General features: G+C 44.8%; 1 protein-coding gene across 1 annotated transcript; it reads left to right on the top strand.

Moving 5' to 3' along the window:
• Nucleotides 1-1,046: 1,046 nt before the first annotated feature.
• On the top strand, nt 1,047-17,182 carry SNCG (synuclein gamma). Its single transcript, XM_054637448.2, has 5 exons — nt 1,047-1,390; nt 6,324-6,365; nt 7,209-7,336; nt 15,626-15,694; nt 16,803-17,182. Exons 1-5 carry the CDS (start codon nt 1,270-1,272, stop codon nt 16,830-16,832), a joined length of 390 nt encoding a protein of 129 aa, XP_054493423.1. The 5' UTR covers nt 1,047-1,269; the 3' UTR covers nt 16,833-17,182.
• Nucleotides 17,183-17,530: the final 348 nt, after the last annotated feature.

The following is a 17,530-nucleotide window of genomic DNA, read 5'->3' as shown; positions in this document are numbered from 1 at the left end:
AGAAAAACAGCCAAAGCAGGTCATGCTTTGGGCTCAAAGGCTGATGCAATGTGGCTTCCATAGTTTCACATCTGGCGCTATTTAAAAAAAAATAAAAAATCACCTTGCTGCACCAGCAATTGCTTTCACAGCTAGCACCGAACTTCATTTTGTTGATGGGGAAATAACTGATTCGGGCCACCTAGGATCTACTTCAGTAAACACTTTAACTTGAATTTAACTGCAAGTACATTAGGATATCCAACTGTGATTCATGACCATGTTTTGGTATTTTTTCCTAGCCAGGCCTTGAGGCTGGATGGATCCTCTGTAAGATTTCCCCAGCCAGGTCTGTGCTGGCTGTTCTCACCCTGCTGTGCTCTGCAGCACCAGCTCTGACGTGAGGGATGGTGTTTGGTGTGAGATGTTGTCTCACTCTGCGGCGGCAGAGCAGGGCTCTGTCTACAGCAACTCAGAGAAACAAATAGGAAACAGGATTTCCCCCAACAGGCATCTGATTTTTCAGAAATGAAGTGTTGTAATGGGATGTACAGCTGAGCAAACCCCACAATTTATAAAGAATGACTTCACACTTGACAAAACATAGCAGGTGGGACCTCAAGCTCGCTTCACCTGAGCATCAAGCCATAGCTGGTTCCCTTTTTCTCAGGATTTACTAAATTTCTTGCTACCATTTTGTGAAGGCTGGGTTCTGGTAACTGCCAGACTAAGAAACCTTGACCCTGTTTGTTTGCTACAAACACTGTCAGTGTTCTGTGCTCTCCACCCTCTGGGGTCCAGGAGAGCTCCTGGTGTTTGGCTCCTGCTGCAGCCTCGGGGAGATGCCCTTTCAGGAACTCAGCTCTTCTGCTAAAGTCTCCCTCTTCACTGAGACCATTCTTCACTGAGAGCATTGCAGTACATTTTAAAAGCTCTCTCTGTCTGGAAATTCTCCAGACAGCTCCTTACCTACCGCTGTCATCGTCCTCCTCTCCCCCTCCCTTGTTAAAGCTCCCAAGCAGATCCGTATCATTAATATTTCAGTATCAGCTGTACACAGGCATTGGCTACACTGCAGCACACTTCATCAATAAGAGCCAGCGAGGGCTGTGAGCTCTGCCACACTGCCTTCATCCAGCACAGGAGGAAGAGCAAAGGCAGAGCCTGCCAGAAAAGCTGAGATCTGCCCAGGGTAAGGCTGCATCTCGCAGTCCCAGCCTTGAGGTGCTTTTTGCTGCTTTTGCTCCCTCATTCAGATCATCCCAGATAATACCCTAACAAGCAACAAGAATGGATGTCTTTAAGAAAGGTTTCTCCATTGCTAAAGAAGGTGTGGTGGCTGCTGCAGAAAAGACCAAGCAGGGAGTGACAGAGGCTGCAGAGAAGACCAAAGAAGGGGTAATGTATGTAGGTAAGAGAGAACTAGTTTTGATCTACTTTTGAGCATGAAAAGCTGCATAGATTGTCTCTCAGAAAGTCTGGGGAAATGATATTGTGGCTGAAGCCTGAGAGTGACTAGCAGGATAGTCTGGATAAGATCCTGAGCTCAGCAGAATTGCTGTGTAAACCTGGGGTACAACAGCCTCCCCATGCCTCAGTTTCCCCAGCTGTAAGTTAGACATAGAAACCACGACTCCAGGGAAGGCAGAATGATGTTAAGGAGCAGGTGCCCAGGTGAAAGGTTTGTTTGACATTCACTGATTGTTTGCAGGGTGAGTCAGGCACTCTCCAGGCAAACGAGCACTGCCAGTCTCTGCCTCACCTCCACACTGGGAGGGACTCACTGAGGAGGTCCCTGAGAGGAGCCAACAGTGTTAGCATGAGGGGATTGCAGGATGCATCTGTTTCCCCACAAACAAATGGGTTTGCCCTGGAATCCTTCTCCTGTTCATCGACCTCTTTCGTTGCCCATGCACTCATTAATCTTGCTTCACAAGAAACGCCCAAATTCCTTTTGCCCAAAGAATAGGATCTGGAAAACAGTGTGCCTGATGTCCTGCCTAGAGACCTCTTTCACAGTTAATGGGCTGAAACCTCCCCTTTCAAGGTCACCCTTGAAACCCACTATCTCCACTTATCTAGCACATGCAATTATATGGCTGGATGGTCAGATACTCCATATAATACAAACTAAAGAGTCTTAGGTTCCCAAGACTGATTATCTCACTGCTGATTACTGCCTTTCACACAGATCTTTATTTTTGCTGGATGTGGGAGTGTTTCTTTTTGTAGGAAAGTTTACATGCAGGCTCTTCCTGCTATCCTATTGCAACATCCACAGCTGTACTTGGCTACTATATTTAAAACTGCTCTATTGCCAATAGCTATAGATATATATTTGTATGTTACAAATTAAATAGAAAATTTGTATGTAGCAGGTCTGATGATGTTTTTATCTTGAATTCTTAAATACTTAATTATTGACATGCTGGAAATGAATGGATGTAACAGTTCACATTTCAATTTGAAGCTGACCCACAAGAAAAAAGGTAAGCAGCATTCCTGTAAATAACTAAACTAACTACAGTAAGTGAAACACCAGTCTAAGAAATGACAAGTGGGTGTCACATTGTGGCATCTTTACTGCTCCACCTGCTTCCAGATCTGAGCTGTGCTGGGGTTATTCAGAGTTTTTATACGTAATTTCTCACATCTCTTTTCAATCACGTTGTAAAGCTCCATACTGTGACCTGGTTTTCATTGTTGAGCCAAGAGGTCTCTTTAGGAGATTGTAATCTTTTCAATAAAGTTTTCTATGAGCCTAAAACTGAAATCCTTGAAACCTTAATCTCTGAATGAGGATCAAATAAGGATCAAGGTGAGGATTAAGTGCTTTCTCCTTTTATTGGTTTGGTTTGTTGGTATACTGCTGGTTCCTGCTCTGTCATGCACCAGTCAGAGCTTTGCCTTGGTCTGATTCAGTTCCTGTTGGGAAGTTCAGCCCTTTAGGGAAAATTCAGTCTTTCACAGGCAGGAAAAATAAAGACCAGATGCTAATTAGCTCAGAAAACGGGGGTTTTGTTTTAATAGCCAGAGAAGGTGGAGGTGTGGTATATTGGTTAAAACTGGAGTGATTAGTATGTTGTTCATGCTGCCTTTTGTCACTCTATGCCACATGAACAGTAAATCTGTACTGTTCCTTCCTTGCTTCTTCCCTTGCAGACCCCTCTCCCAGCAGCTTCATCTAGAGCATTAGGTGATGACACTTGAATTTTTGGATGCTAGGAGAGAGTAATACTGTATTGAACCTCAAGGGTCTTTTGAGAACTTCAGGAAAGAGAACAAAATCCCCAGGGCCTAGGATGGAGGCAGTGGATCCCTGACTTTTGTTCAGGTTTGTGTTAACTCATTGCTAATTCTCTGAGGATTCCAAATGTCTGAGCACAACCACCACGTCTGGTGAGTCACTTGCTGCTGCTCAGGAGAAGAAAATAATGCTCACTCAGAGGCATCTGTCTGGAGTGAACAGCACCACTGGGACACTGTGGCCACCTCGTCCCCCCTCTGATCCATCTAGGTTCAGCTCCCACAGCCCATGCCAGGCAGGAGATGCCTCCCTCCTGTGCTAAGCCTGCAATGCGGTGCCCCTGCCCTTGCTGAACCCGTGGGGTAGAGAAGAGAGGGCACAAAAGGAGAGGGAGGAATCCTGTATCATGGGTCACCTCTGTGCTTGGTGGAATCACCATCTGCACTCCAAATTCCAACAGCCTCTGAGTGTGCCAAGGTATCAGGAGATCCCTGCCATGGTTAGTGTGGATCCAGCAGATGGTTCAGTAGGCTCTGGTTTTTAATTTGGTTTGAATAGAGGTGTAAGTGATGGGGAAGTTAATTAATGAATTTAATGCAAAGCTGCATCAGAGTATTGAGTCATTAACACTGTTTAATGATATAGTTCAGGAAGCCTCAGCAAAGAATGCACTTCCAGTTTTCCAGAGGGATTTTCAACCGTGTGTTGCAGAAAGTCCCAACACGCCAAGCTATGTTTAAACTGAGTGATTCCTGCAGGATTTAATGCACATCAAAATATCCCTCTCTACTCTAGACCTTCTCCCAGGGCATAGCACTCTACCACCACTGTCACACCCTGGTGGTCCCAAAGCACTTGCAGATGACTCACAGCACTCAGAAGAGGCAAGATGCGTGAACTTTAAATTCTGGGTACACAAGCTGCGGGCAAGGACTAATGAGTGAAATGAGATTGAGCATCAGGTGATTGCTTTCTGATTCAACAGATGCGGGCTGCTGGCAGGAGTGCTGCCGGAAGGTGGGTCGGGTTTCATGCGGTGCATAATGGATGGGAGCCTGAGTCATCGGGTGTGGCTGGGCTGGGAGGATGAGGCGAGCTCTCCCCAGGCTGCAGCAGTGACTCTTCCCAATGACATTGCTTCTGTCATGAAATGGATTCAGATGTTTTCCTTCTATCTGCATCCCTCCTTTCTGGTCTGCAAATATAGCACCTGCTCACTCCTCTTCCCTGTAAAAGAATTGAGCACAGATAGTGACCTTAAAAGTCTGGCAAAAAACGTACAACACTGCAGCTCTTTCTCACTGAGTGTGTTTACTGCAAAACTGCAAAGGCATGAAAGGCTAGTACAGCCAATCATGTACTTTGCTTACCTATCAGCTGCTGTTTGACCAAAACCCAGCAAAGGGCTAAGCTTGAGGATCTGAGTCTGGTATGAGACAACCATGTATGTCAAATCAATATTGTGGCAGTCTTTTCTTGGAATGCTACTGGGAGGGAAAACGAAGCAGGATGGTGTCTGAATTGAACCTTGTGTGTTTGGCCCATTCAGGGGCTCACATTCATGGCTTGAGACTTGCACCTGCCATGCTCAGTGCTGTGCTTCTGCACGTTTGTGTATCATGGGCACCATCATTAAATCCAGTTCACAGCAGTGCACATGTATCATGTGCATCACTAGGAACTCAGCTTACAGCAGTAACAAGTTAAAGGTACAAAGATTTCGTTTCTTGACCTTTTAGACAGTTTGGGAGGGTGGAATGAAATGTTGAGGGCATATTGTAGTAGAACAGCTTTGTTCTGCCCCAGGCAGGCATCGCAACCACCAAAATAAATCAACAATTGAGAATTACATTCAATAATACATACCATGTATCAGGCAAAACAGCACTGAGCTGGGCTGTTGTTATCAGGGCACTGCACCTGTTTTGCTTCTCAGGCTGTTGTTAATGAGAATGAGCTGTGGTTTGTAACTGGTTTCTCCCACCACACCCGTGGATGCTCCATTATCATGAAGTCAAAAATCTGCCTGGTTGTTGTCCATTTTTTATCATTTTGATAGTTGGCCATAGAAATCCTTTTGTTGTATCAGTATGGGAAACCTGAAGAGAACCTGTATAGGTGCAGATGATTTGCAATATACAGTAAAGTGGGGCCAGTGGAATATTTTGGCTTGTGTTTATTTAACTTCCAGGAGAGATAAATTTGATTCCTTATTTTTTTAGTGTGTAAAGCACCTAGTTACCATAGGGGCTGCCCATGTACCATATGATTTAACTTATCTGCAGCAATATCAAGTACAAAGGATATATAGCTTGTCACTTCAAGCATGGAGGAAAATCACAGAGATTAATTATTCCTTAGGGCTATTTATGTTGCAAACTGAATGCCTTCACATCCTGTTAGCTTTTCTGCATTGAGAACAGTGAGATAAATTACAATGTAAGCATACATATGGTGTATTTTCATAATTTGAGATAAAACCATCTGTTTTCTGTGCATTGCTGGGAGCAGGCACTTGCAGCCTAGGCTGAGGCACCAAACAGGGAATCTAGTAAGTAGGTATGTAGGAGATAGGTGGTGGTTCTGTAAATTCAGTCTCAGGTTTCTCCAGAGTCTTTATTAGTAGTATAGAATGAGACTTTAAATGACCAGTGCAGCCAAGTATCCTGCTGAAAGGCAGGGGAGAGTCATGGATGTGACTTCTTGTCTTTCAGGAGTGAAGTAGATGAGATGTTGCCAGGTGATTTTATTTACAGTCATTTTTACAAGTGGCTTAAGGTTGATTTACCACTACTCAACTGCTCATTTTGGAAATATTGCAGGGACAACTTTTTGTAATCAAGGTTTTTCAGGTCTAGGCATCTCCAGAGAATTTGCTGTTGAAGTTCTCCAACTCTCAACACAAAGATACTCATTGGCTTTACTGGGGAGGGAAGCTGTTCTCTTTTCTGACTCTACAAATGGTTTGTGTCTCAGCAGGAGGTGTCAGCAGGACCTTGGCTCCCCACTGCACTTCCTGAGAGCAGGAAACCATTTGTGTCCAGAAGTCAGGGTGTAATTTCCAGGCAGCACTGATGGATTGTGTTTCCTTTCACAGGCACCAAGACCAAGGAGGGAGTAGTGCAAAGTGTGACCTCAGGTAAGAGCACAGCCCAAGAGGGTTGTGGAAATCTGTGGTGGTTGTTAGACCTCTTGGGAAGGCTGTCACCCCTGCCAAGTGGGAGGTCCCTGTGGGACACCACTGATCTGCCTGACCTTCCTACTGATGAGTAGAGGCTGCTTGCCAGGAATGATGGTTCAGGGTCTGGCATTTGCAGTGGACACAGGTGGGAGAAAATATTTAATCAGTAGAGTAGGTCAGAAAAAATCTAACACAGGTTACTTGGCAGACTGGGATGATTCACAGCTATTTAGATATTTCACAATGTCAGGTGCACAGCCCAGCACATGGAAAGGATTTACTTGCATCAGATCCTGTCTGGCCAAAACTGTGGTCTTTGGGAGGGTCCTGCCAGGCAGTTGCAGAGTCAGGGACCTAAAGGTCCCTTCTAGGGTAACCCCAATTCCAAGGATGAGCAGCCATATGGACTGTCCTGAAGGAAGATGAATGGATCCTTTCCCTGGTGGATTTCATAACTATTGCTGTTTTCTGCCAAGGGGTATTAAATCAAACAGAAAGTAACCTGCAAGAGGTCATTCACAGTCTGCAATGCAAAATACCTTATTTACACTGTTGTCTCAGTATCTGGCAGTGAATTTTTCATTCTCTGGTTGCCCACAAAGGAGCATTTTGTGCCAGACAAAAATCCTCACATACACAGTCTAAATTCAGACGTGATCTCATTTAAAAAGTCCAAACAAGGACTGCACCAGGGCTAATTTCTCCTTTTACTTCAATGCAATCATTTGTCATCCCAGGGAATTTGGCAGCCTGCTGGCAGTGTCTGGTTTGCTGACTTTTCTGCTTTTGTTGAAACTGCAGTTGCTGAGAAGACCAAAGAACAGGCCAACGTGGTGGGAGAAGCTGTAGTAGCCAGTGTGAACACAGTGGCAAACAAGACTGTAGAAGGAGCAGAGACCATCGTGGCCACTACAGGAGTTGTAAAAAAGGTGTGTTTGTTTGTTCTATGATGGGCAGGACAGAAGAGCCTTTGGATTAACCTGCAAACATTTACAGTTGATGGTTTTACTTATTTCATGAAAGGTTTTCAGCAATATCTGCTTTTGTATAATACTTAATATTATCATGTGATGCCTAATGTAGTCACAGAATCATTTAGTTTGAAAGGGACACCTTGAGATCATCCACTCCAATCCCCTTAGGGCCACTGAGAGAGGACTGTCCCAGTGGGTTTTGAAAATCTCCATGGAAGTAGACTCCACAATATCCCTGGGCAACCTGTGCCAGTGTTTGACCACCCTCATAGGAAAAAGAGAATGGTTTTCTTCTGTTCAGATGGACACATTAATCCCTTGGTGCCTATTGTCTCTCGTCCAGTCAACAGTCTGGCTCTCCATTTTCTTACGAATGTAGAAAAGCATTTTCCCCAGGGGCTTGAGTAGAAATGTGTGTGGGCAGCAGTGAGCATCTGGACTGAGTCAGAGCTCAGGGATGTGCACAGGAGCCTGCACTTGCCCTCACCGCTGTGCGGTGCTGGCGGGATGCACAGGCCTGCCCTGGCCACGGCAGCTCCGGAGGCAGAAGAGGGCAGCAGCAAGCCAGGCACAGTCTGCTTCCAGCAGAAAGCCTGACCCTGCTGCTCTGCTTCGTGCTGGTTTGACAGCAACCAAGTACTTATTGATAAAAGGCTGTGTGACCCAAATTGTGTAGGGATTAAGCCAGATTCAGACAAGGCATCTTCTGTCCTCCAGCCTAATTTGATGAACGGGGCTGCTTCAAGTGAGGGGATTAAAGGGAGTCTGAAGGAGCAGAACAGTTCCTTAGACGAAGGCAGTGTTGATCATTAGAGAGGATGCTTTGGTAACAAACAGCACCCATTTGTACAGCACGAGGCCAATACTTGGCAGCTCTTTGGTAAGCCCTTCTCTTTCCCCTCCTCAGAGAGTGTGATCTGTGCTGTTGATGGCCACATGAGCTTTATGAGTCACAGCAAACCCAAACCCAGAATCAAAGCGAAGCCAGGCTGGCCAAAATTGTTTTAATTGTTCAGATAGTCGGCTGATTAATTTCCTGACCTGCACATAAACACATTGTGATGTGAAACAAAACTTCTACACGCATATAAATCCTGAGAGAATAGCCTAACAAAAGAGAACAGCAGCTTCAAGTGACGCAAAATGTCCTCCTGAAAGCATGTGAAAAGAGCAGATACAGGAGTTCTGCTAAGCCCTTGGGATAAATTTAATCTCTATTCCCACTGGGAGCAGCAGTTAGGCTGCAGGAGTGCAAACAGTGATTCCTAATTCCATGGGGCCAGAATACCCCTTCCTACCTTTTGACTGACCGTGGGGTGATTGACCCAGAAGAGTGAGGAATTTGCTGATGATAGGAATCCTGGCTGCAGATAGCAAGCTGTCTCCCCTCCAGCAAGGACTGAGCAGCAGCAATCCTCTTCTCCTTTCCTCCTAAGTGAGAACCCCACCTCAAAGACTGACAGCTACCATTTACGGCTAATTTCAGAGCTTAAACCGGTGCAGGTTTTCCAGAGAGCATCTGAATTGTCATTCTGATGTCTTCCATTGCTTCTGATGTCCAATTGCTTAGACTTAAAATGGAGATTGATGAAGAAATAAAAAATTAGGATGTGTCACATGCCAAAGGGCAGACTAAACGGAGCCAGGAAACTGCTTTGAATACAGTGTCATGCCAAATAGCAGAGGTGCTGAGGCAGCAGACTGAAAACAGGAGGAGAAAAACAAGAAAAATCACAGGACAAAAAAATTCAGAAAAAACATTTGTTTCTGTGAAAGAGGGTTCATCTGTTCTGCTGGATTAGTTCAGCTTAGGAGTACAAATCTTTTATTCATACTCACCGTACTTTATCATGTAGCTAGACACCTTTTAGATCCAGCTAGACACAGAAGATTGGGCTCCACATGCACATTGAGTGCATCCCCACTGCTAATAGATAATTGCCATGGAGCCAAAGCTGCTCCAGAGGTAGGGCCCAGAAAGGAGTGTAAGGAGTTGTGCTGGGCTCTCAGCACTGGCTGTTTTTTCTCCAGAACTGCTCCTGTCATGTTACACCATTTGCTAATGGAAATACATCCAGAGTCTGCCAATAGCAGCACCAGGCACTGTAATGCATGAGGGAGACCCACTGGAGATACACTAAGAGTGATAATGCATAGCTTTTAAATGTTTAAACAGTGAATATCCACTGTTATAATCCTGCAGTCCTGGAATAATCACAAGCATTTCAGCCCCAGAAGTCTGAGAGAGCATCCAGTCTTGAGACCTGTTTGTGCTCCATACTATCCTCCCTCTTTCTAATTGCACAGAGCACTTGCCAACATCTTATTTGGGTTTTCAACTATCTCCAGTGTTGTTCCCTGCTATAGAAGGGCTGTTCAAAGTGCCAGGGATCTGTGAATGCATGGCACTGAGCTTGGGGTGACTCGGGGCTGGGGACTCCGGGGACCTAGAAGGCATGTCCCCAGCTGGCCATTGCCAGTATTAATATCAATTACTGAGAGCTCGTTGACATTTAGTCTGTGCATTTGACAGCTGGGATCAGTGACAGGCACACATTAGGACAGAGGGAGGTACTCTAAGGGTTTTGGGGTAAGTTTTGCTCAGGATAGCCATGGGGTGCAGGTGTATCAGATGGTGACTTTGGCCATGGGAAAGAATTCAGCCCTTTGTTGCATCACAGCAGGCACTGAAATGTAGACACCCTGATAGGCTGCTGTTCCTCACCGTCCTTGGGGGGAGCACTCAGAGCCATGTAGAAGGAAATGGGCCTGAAGTAACCCTACACCTATGGAGGGGTGCCAAGCAGATGAGAACAACCTTGAGTTGTGCTGGCACTGCCTGATAGGGCTTTGGCACTGACCTGGTCACTGCTGAGTACAAGAAAGAATTTACTCATTTGGGGGAGTTTTTAAGTATCAGCTAAAAAATCTGTAAATTAAGAGATTATAAACCCTCCACAATTTTTTCTGATACAAAAATGAATGAAAGCAGTCAGTAGTGTGTTCTGTCTGTGGCTTTGCACCCATCCCCATGCCTGGAGTGGACATTAGGAGATTCCAGTGAGATAACCACCCACTAAATATCCCTGTCTTAGAAGAGGATTAATGCTTCGTCTGTATGACACAGCAGAGAGCTTGCTGCAATGCAGACACCACGTGGCTGGAACAAGCCCATGTACATACACACGCTCTCAAAATGTCCCTCAGGCTTTGGAACAACTTCCCCAGTAACTGATGCTTCCCTACACCTTCCACCTAAATCTTCCCTTTAGATCTATTTGTCCTGTCAGTTTTTATGATTTAGTTGTCAGTTCGTGACTCTGTCACTTTGAATTGGGTCTGATCTGGTTTTTCCTTCAGCCCAGTAATTAAATGAGCATTTGTCAGTCATGTGCAACCGCTGGGCGCGTTCTCTGGATCACGGCGTTTCTGTGCACCTGACCTGGCGCACGTGGCCGCACCCACGCCATGGCTCATCTCTTTCATAACAATGCACATCCTGTATGGGAAAGGCTGCTCTTCATGGCCTTGACTCCCTTCACTTACACCCTGAAATGCCTCTGATGCAGAGACAGTCTGTTGCACAGAAGGAATTAGAAGCAGAAACTGAGTGATCTTCCTGTCACTCAGGAAGGTCCTGTCCTGGGCTGGGCAAGTGCCACAAGGAGAGAGCAACCGAGGGCATCTGAGAAGCCACCAAAGGCAGAACTGCAAAGCAGGAGGAGCAGGGAAATCAACAGGCAAACCACCCAACAATTAGGTGGAATAAACTTGTTCCCCTTTGTATTCAAGCTTCCCTGTAGTTCGTTGATGCAGTGATGCATCCCAGTGGTAGCCTTCCACATGTCATGGAGCACGGGAGACTGCACAAGCAACATAGAGTGGGGCACTCTGCCTACAGGCACTTTTTCTGTGCTCCCCTCTCAGTCCCATTAGTGCTTTCAGGCAGACATTTTCCCATGCAAAATAGCTGAGTTAGTGGCACTGGTGAAGCCTTAAAGCCTACAAGACCATGGATATGCTCCATGGCTCAAGGCTGTACCCCTGCAATCCCATAGGATACACGTTAAATATGTATCATTTGTATAAGCAGTCCCAGGAGACTCTCAGAGAGTCTGGCTGTGAGCTGGATAAAAACAAAGCCATCACAAAAGACCACCCGGATTTGTAGGGTAAGACAGGAGTCCTGCATGCCCCTCTGTCTGTTCTGTTGGTGGGTCTACTCACTTTAATCAAGGCTTGACCCCTTAGTCAGAGCTGTTGGCATCACTCTGAGCGCTCAGCCTGAAACCTGTCCAGGACAGCTCGTCCACAGGACCTGCCAGGCTGCCTGAGGCTTTCCTGGGGAGTGGTTTGGGGATGCTGCCAGGCAGCATCGTGTTTGCTCCAGCACCCAAGGTCAGGAGCACTACAGGAGGCTGAGCCTCTCCACCTTATGCAATTGATGTCCCTTTGAGGGCCCTTGAATTTGTAGCACATTAGGCTGCCAGTGAACCTCTCTGGCTTGTCAGCCTTAAAATAAGAATAATAATAATAATAATAATGATGATGATGATGAAATCCTGTTTGCCACTGAATTTGTTGAGATTTGATGAATATATTCCAGCATCCAATATCTGGACTGCTTTCTCTGTTATATAAGGACAATAATCTTAGTAAGATTGTTAATGTCCGAAAATTTGGGGACAGCAACAAAACTCTCACTGGCCTACAAGATAATATAGACAAAAAATAGAAATTCTACTTCACATATTAACTCAGTGGACAAGTCAATTGCTGAAGAGCTGAAAAGGGGAATTTAATAGAACCTATGAAAATGAGAAATCTGAGGAATTAAATTGTAACTAATTTCTTCCAGTATTTCTGGGCTTTCAAAATCAGTTTTTAAAACAACTTATTAAAATATATGAACCCAGAAGCCCATAGTACAGTCTATTTAAGATACCTTACCATTACACAGGAATATTTTTATAAATGGCAGGTCTTAATTTATTGAGTTTTTAATTAGTGATAGTTGAACATGTACCTCTGTTTCATAATCTTAGTGAAGTATTGTATTTTATATAGAGAGATCTCCTGTGGTGTATATATTCTATATAAAATATATTTTTAAACACACAAAATATTTAAAAACTTGTGTACTATTCTTAGAAGGAATTCTGAGGTCTTGTGTTTCATTTAACTATTATGTTCAAGTATTTCACTTTTCTTTCTTCATTAGCAAAAAAAGATTCAAGTGCCCACCAAAAACCAGAAGAAAATAGCCCAAAGCAAACTAAATATTTAATTTTATTTCCATTAAAAATATTTTTTTCTAAGAAAGTACGTAATTTCTGAGAGGAAATATTTGGCTCTCCCTTTAAGAGCAGGTGGAGCATTACTAATTGTTTCATGGTTTCAGCATGCCTTTAGCTTAGAAAATGTTTCCCCTTTTAATGAGGAGATGAGCACTGACAGGAATGGCAAAACTGTTTCTGCCCCCCCAAGGAAGTTGGGTTTTCACCCCTTGTTTCTTGCCCAGCATTGTTCTGTGAGTCAGTGTTATAGCTGGAGCTGGTGCCCAGGAATTTCTGGCTCTTTGTCCAAAGTGGAGACCCCTACCCCACATGGTCCTGCTCTGGATATTGTCTTCCTGAGCAGTGCCTGAAATCCCCAGCCAGGTAACACCCAGCTGAAGAATGCAGCCCTTCCTCATCTCCTGCTCCCTATTCCGGGCAGGGTGGAAGCGCGTGAGAAAAGGGCTGTGAAGCGCCATCCCTAACACAGCCTGACACCTCTTCATCCTGCTATTGTGCTGGCTCCTCCAACACAGCCTAGAAACACCCTCCAGAAACTCAGTTGTTTCCCTTTCTAAAAATAGATGGTTGATTTTTAGCCTTCTGGAGCAGTCTTGGCAGAGAGCAGGATCTAAGGGATGTGAGAAGCAGGACAATAGCTGAACAGGGATTCTCCAGCCCACCTCTTGCTCTTGGATGGTGTTTCCCTGGGGTGGTCCTGAGAAAAGTGTCCCTCTCCCAGGATTCTTTCACATCTATCAGAGCCAGGCTCCATTCCCACAGGAACAATAGGTGGTCATACCCTGTGGAAAGATGGAGTGCACTGCACTGGTCCTTGTGTAACTGTGAGCTGTTCCCCAGTTTTCCCAATGCAGCTCAGCACTTTAGGCAGCTGCCTTTGATTGACCTTCACAGTTTCACACAGCAGCTGGTAACTCCACCTGCAAAACACTATGAATTGCCTGCTGTTGCAGCTATTGTCAGTGGCTTCCATTGGAGGTTTCTTTCCTTTCCACCTAATAGTCAAAAATCTGTTTGTAAATCTTCAAAATACAATTTGAGGCTATTTACCTGCTTTGGCCTAATGTGCACTGTTGAGTTATAAGGTGTAGATATGCAAAGTGTAATGTAAATGCAAATGTAAAGTGCTTTAAAGCTGCAGGCTGGATCATGAGGCAGGATGAGCATCCATAAATTCAGAGTAGTGAGCTGTTTGCTGGCAGCAGGAGAGCTGACTCATCTCAGAAACACTGTGACCAAGTGGCTCCATCAGAGCAGCGGCCTCTCCTGAAGAGCTGCAGGTCTCCCTGCAGGAGAAACTGGCTTCCATGATGTGCAGTTTGATGTAATTTGGTTACCTGGGCTTGCTTAATACAGCTCAGGTTGGTACCAGCAAGAATCATTTCAGCCAAGAATGCTATGCAAGTTAAGAGCATGTTCCTTAGGAGAAGATGGTCACACTGTGCTTCTCATCTGGAGATACCAGCAGCACATGGTGCTCTCCATAAACAGACTGATCAGCTCTGGTCTCAGCAGGGAGATGAAGGAATGCCTGCAGCTGTGACAGATATCAGTACAGGGCTGCAGCTCAGTACTTTGGCTATTTTCTGCCTCCAGTGGATTGATTTTACAGTAGCTTGCATGGAGAACAGGAAGCCCATAGGTAGGACAAGCAGGTTGCAGTGCTTCCACCTCCTGGCTCCCCTTGCTGCCACACATGGATCTGAAGTTCAATTTCCAGATTAAATTTTCGTGGCGTCTACCTTGTATCTATGTAACTCCATCTATTTTTCCTTTTTACTTCACATCACCTTTTTTTCCCAAATTCAGTCCAAAAAGCAGCAGGCATGGCAGGGATGTTATCCTACTGATGAGAGCAGTTGTGACTGGACAGGAAAGTAAGGACATGTGTGAAAAGGAAAAGAGAGTACCCTAAACACATGGAGCATAAAGTTTTGTTTACAGTAGGTTTGGCAGGGACATTGATTTGCATTGCATCAGCAGCAGCACCAAGCAAAGTAGTGGCCTCTGTTTCCAAAATATTGAAATTCATAACTTGCCTTCATGCAAAGTTGACTTTTCCTTTCCATAATATATGTGTCTCTGGTTCCCTCCATGGTGGCCCTGACTTCATGTGGGGTGAGGGTCATTCAGGGGAGCTGCTGGGCATGTGTGCTCCAAGAGAACAGAGAAGCTTTGTAATTTTAGTTGAGTTCTCTGGTGAAGTCAAATAAAATTACAGAGGTCCTGCCAATTCTGCTTCCCCTTGCTCTCACTGACTGATTCCACCCAGGTGCATTTCTGCTTTCTCTCCATCCCCTGTGCACATCCAGTATGGTCAGGATTTTGTCTTCTCATGTGGCCAAATTGTGTTTAACATAATTACCTGGTGATGCAACATTTTCTCTTCTTCTGTGAATAGGAAGGTAGCTGAAAGATGTAGGCAAGTAGCTAGAAGAGCCCAAAATACTTAAGTAAATGTTTGGACTCAAACAAAAAGAAAAGCTTATCCTTTGATAAGGATATTTTCTCTGAAGCATGAGATTAACAGCACCACAGTACTGCTGTATCTCCGATTCATTTTAATCTATGCAATGAGTGCTTAGGGTAAGATAATGCGGGGAAAGGCTGGGTATAGCCTTGCTATACATAAATTTATTTGTTGCTCCCAAATTTCTTCACACTGATGGAGTCAAAACTCTGGTCTTAATGACAGAAAAAGAGCTGATTTTCTGTATGAAAAAGACCCTAAACCAGGCTGTAAGAAATTGAGTTGGCTTTTTCATAGATATCTGCTCTAACCAGCTGCACAACAAAAATGGATTTCAAGCAGTATCTCCCATCTATTCTAGCTGCCATTTTGCCTGTGTGTGTAATGCTCACCCCCACGTTGCTCAGCCTGTCTAAGATTAGGGTGGTGACTCTGCATGTGGCAGCCAGGACAAACATCTTGCTTGTGACTTGGCAGGAGGACCTGGCACCGCCACAGCCGCCTGAGCAGCCCAGGCTGGAGGGAGAGGGGGCCCCTGCAGGAGAGGTGAGTGCTGCCACATCCCCACTGCCCTCTGTGCCACACCCTGCCTCTGTCTGGGCTACTGGCTTCCCCCTGGCAGAATATCCCCCTTCCCACATGTGGTTCTAGAACTGCCATGCCAGGAGCCCCTCACTGTTCCCACTTTCCTGAGTTGTTGGACAAAAGCCTCACCTGTTCTTGTTTTCGCCACTTCCTTATCTTGGGAATTTTCCATGAGTGACAGATGGACAGATTGCAAACTGCTGCCTGATTTGGGTTGATTTTGGGGTGTAAATGCACATATTAAAGTTAATGTTGTCCTATGCTTCTGTCATCACATGGAATAGCTTTTTCCTGTTTGCAGCCATGCTTTAGAAGAGATTTAGATAACAAGTTTTTCTGTAGATTTTTCTGTATTTAAATTAGTTCATTTAATTTTTAACTGTTCTACCTGCAATGTTCTTTTGAAGCCCTGGGTCAAAAATTTGTCTCTGGGCTGATTTCAGCTCTTGAACAAGGATGACTTTTTGTCCAACATGGACAACAGGGGCAAACGCTTCTCATGTGGTATTTCCTTTACAATTTCAGTGTTAAGGCCTTTGTCTGTCCCTTCCACAAGTACTGCATGAACCCAAACCCCACAGTTTTCAGCCTTTCTGAAGCTCAGGCTGTTTTCATGGTCCCCAAAGCTCCCAAAAGTCTCATCTTGCATCTCTCACCTTCCTCCAGCCATCAACCCCACTGCCAGTCCCAGAAATGGGCCCCACAATCCCAGTGGCTGCATGGCTGCAGCAGTGCTGATGTCAGGCTGGGTCAGGCAGCAGCAGACCCAGGAGCACAAAGCAGGACACTCCTGCCAGTGGAGCCTGGCTCCACATTAACTTGACTTGCACCAGATGTGAATTCACACCCTTGTTTTCCCCAGAGATCTGAGTTACACCAGGAGTGTGTCTGGTTTCCAGAGGGAATGGATAATTCATTTATTTTCTGCATCACCTATGGTCCTCATTTTTTTTAGCTCTTTGTGGGGTTTTGTATGGTGACTGTCAGCATTGATTTTTCTTCTCAATTTATTCATTTATGTTTTCCACTGGAAATATTTACCTGTTTTCTTACCTGTCTTCTCTCACAGGGTGAAATTGGAGGTGATCCATCAAGTTAGGGAATTCTTGCTCAAAAGAGACCATTCCAAGAGCAGACATGGAAGTATTAGCTGACACCACAACAGGAAAATCCCACTGTCCATAGACTAACTACATTCAGCTCTGTAGTCTTGCACTTGCCTCATAAACCAGTCATACAATATATGTAAGCCAGACTCCTCAATTGTAAGTAACGTGCAGGTGTGTACTGGGCTGTGTGTCTTTCCCAACCTCCCTCCTGGCCTCCCAGTTGCTTTGTATATTTTTGTTGGACTCACAAATCTGTGTCTTGCATCCATATGCACTGGCACTTGGGATCTCTAGGCATTGTGGAATTTTTTTTTAACTAATAAAAAGTGTTTGAACAAGTCTTTTGTCTTGTGGGTTTTGTTTGTACATTTTAAATGTGGATCCTTCCAGTCTGATGCATTCTTCCTGTAAAAGTGCAGTATTAGAATATTCAAAACTGTTAAGGGTCTTAAATCATGTTGTAAGAGATGAAGAATCATGAAAAATTGTATTTCTGAAAACAGTACTGTAGATAGGCTGGCTTTCTGTCTCTCAGGGCTGAAAAATATTTCACTTTTTAAATACTTGCCATGTTTAATAGAGAATGTAGGGGTGATACTGGATGAAAGGAGGCTTTTTAAAGGCATGTGAAAGTGATGTTGAGCTCAGTTTATTCTGTTTGCACCAGAAAGCTCTCCTGACATCAGGA

Source organism: Agelaius phoeniceus, chromosome 9 (genome assembly GCF_051311805.1).
Source record: "Agelaius phoeniceus isolate bAgePho1 chromosome 9, bAgePho1.hap1, whole genome shotgun sequence".
NCBI lineage: Eukaryota > Metazoa > Chordata > Aves > Passeriformes > Icteridae > Agelaius > Agelaius phoeniceus.
The sequence above is the reverse complement of the archived record's forward strand: the minus strand, read 5'-3'. Positions and strand labels throughout refer to the sequence as shown.

Bases quoted from the DNA above. Each gene is read 5' to 3' on its own strand.
- SNCG (XM_054637448.2), top strand. From the start codon at position 1,270: ATGGATGTCTTTAAGAAAGGTTTCTCCATTGCTAAAGAAGGTGTGGTG. The intron at 1,391-6,323 runs GTAAGAGAGAAC...TTCCTTTCACAG, and splicing joins AGAAGGGGTAATGTATGTAG to GCACCAAGACCAAGGAGGGA. The intron at 6,366-7,208 runs GTAAGAGCACAG...TTGAAACTGCAG, and splicing joins AGTGCAAAGTGTGACCTCAG to TTGCTGAGAAGACCAAAGAA.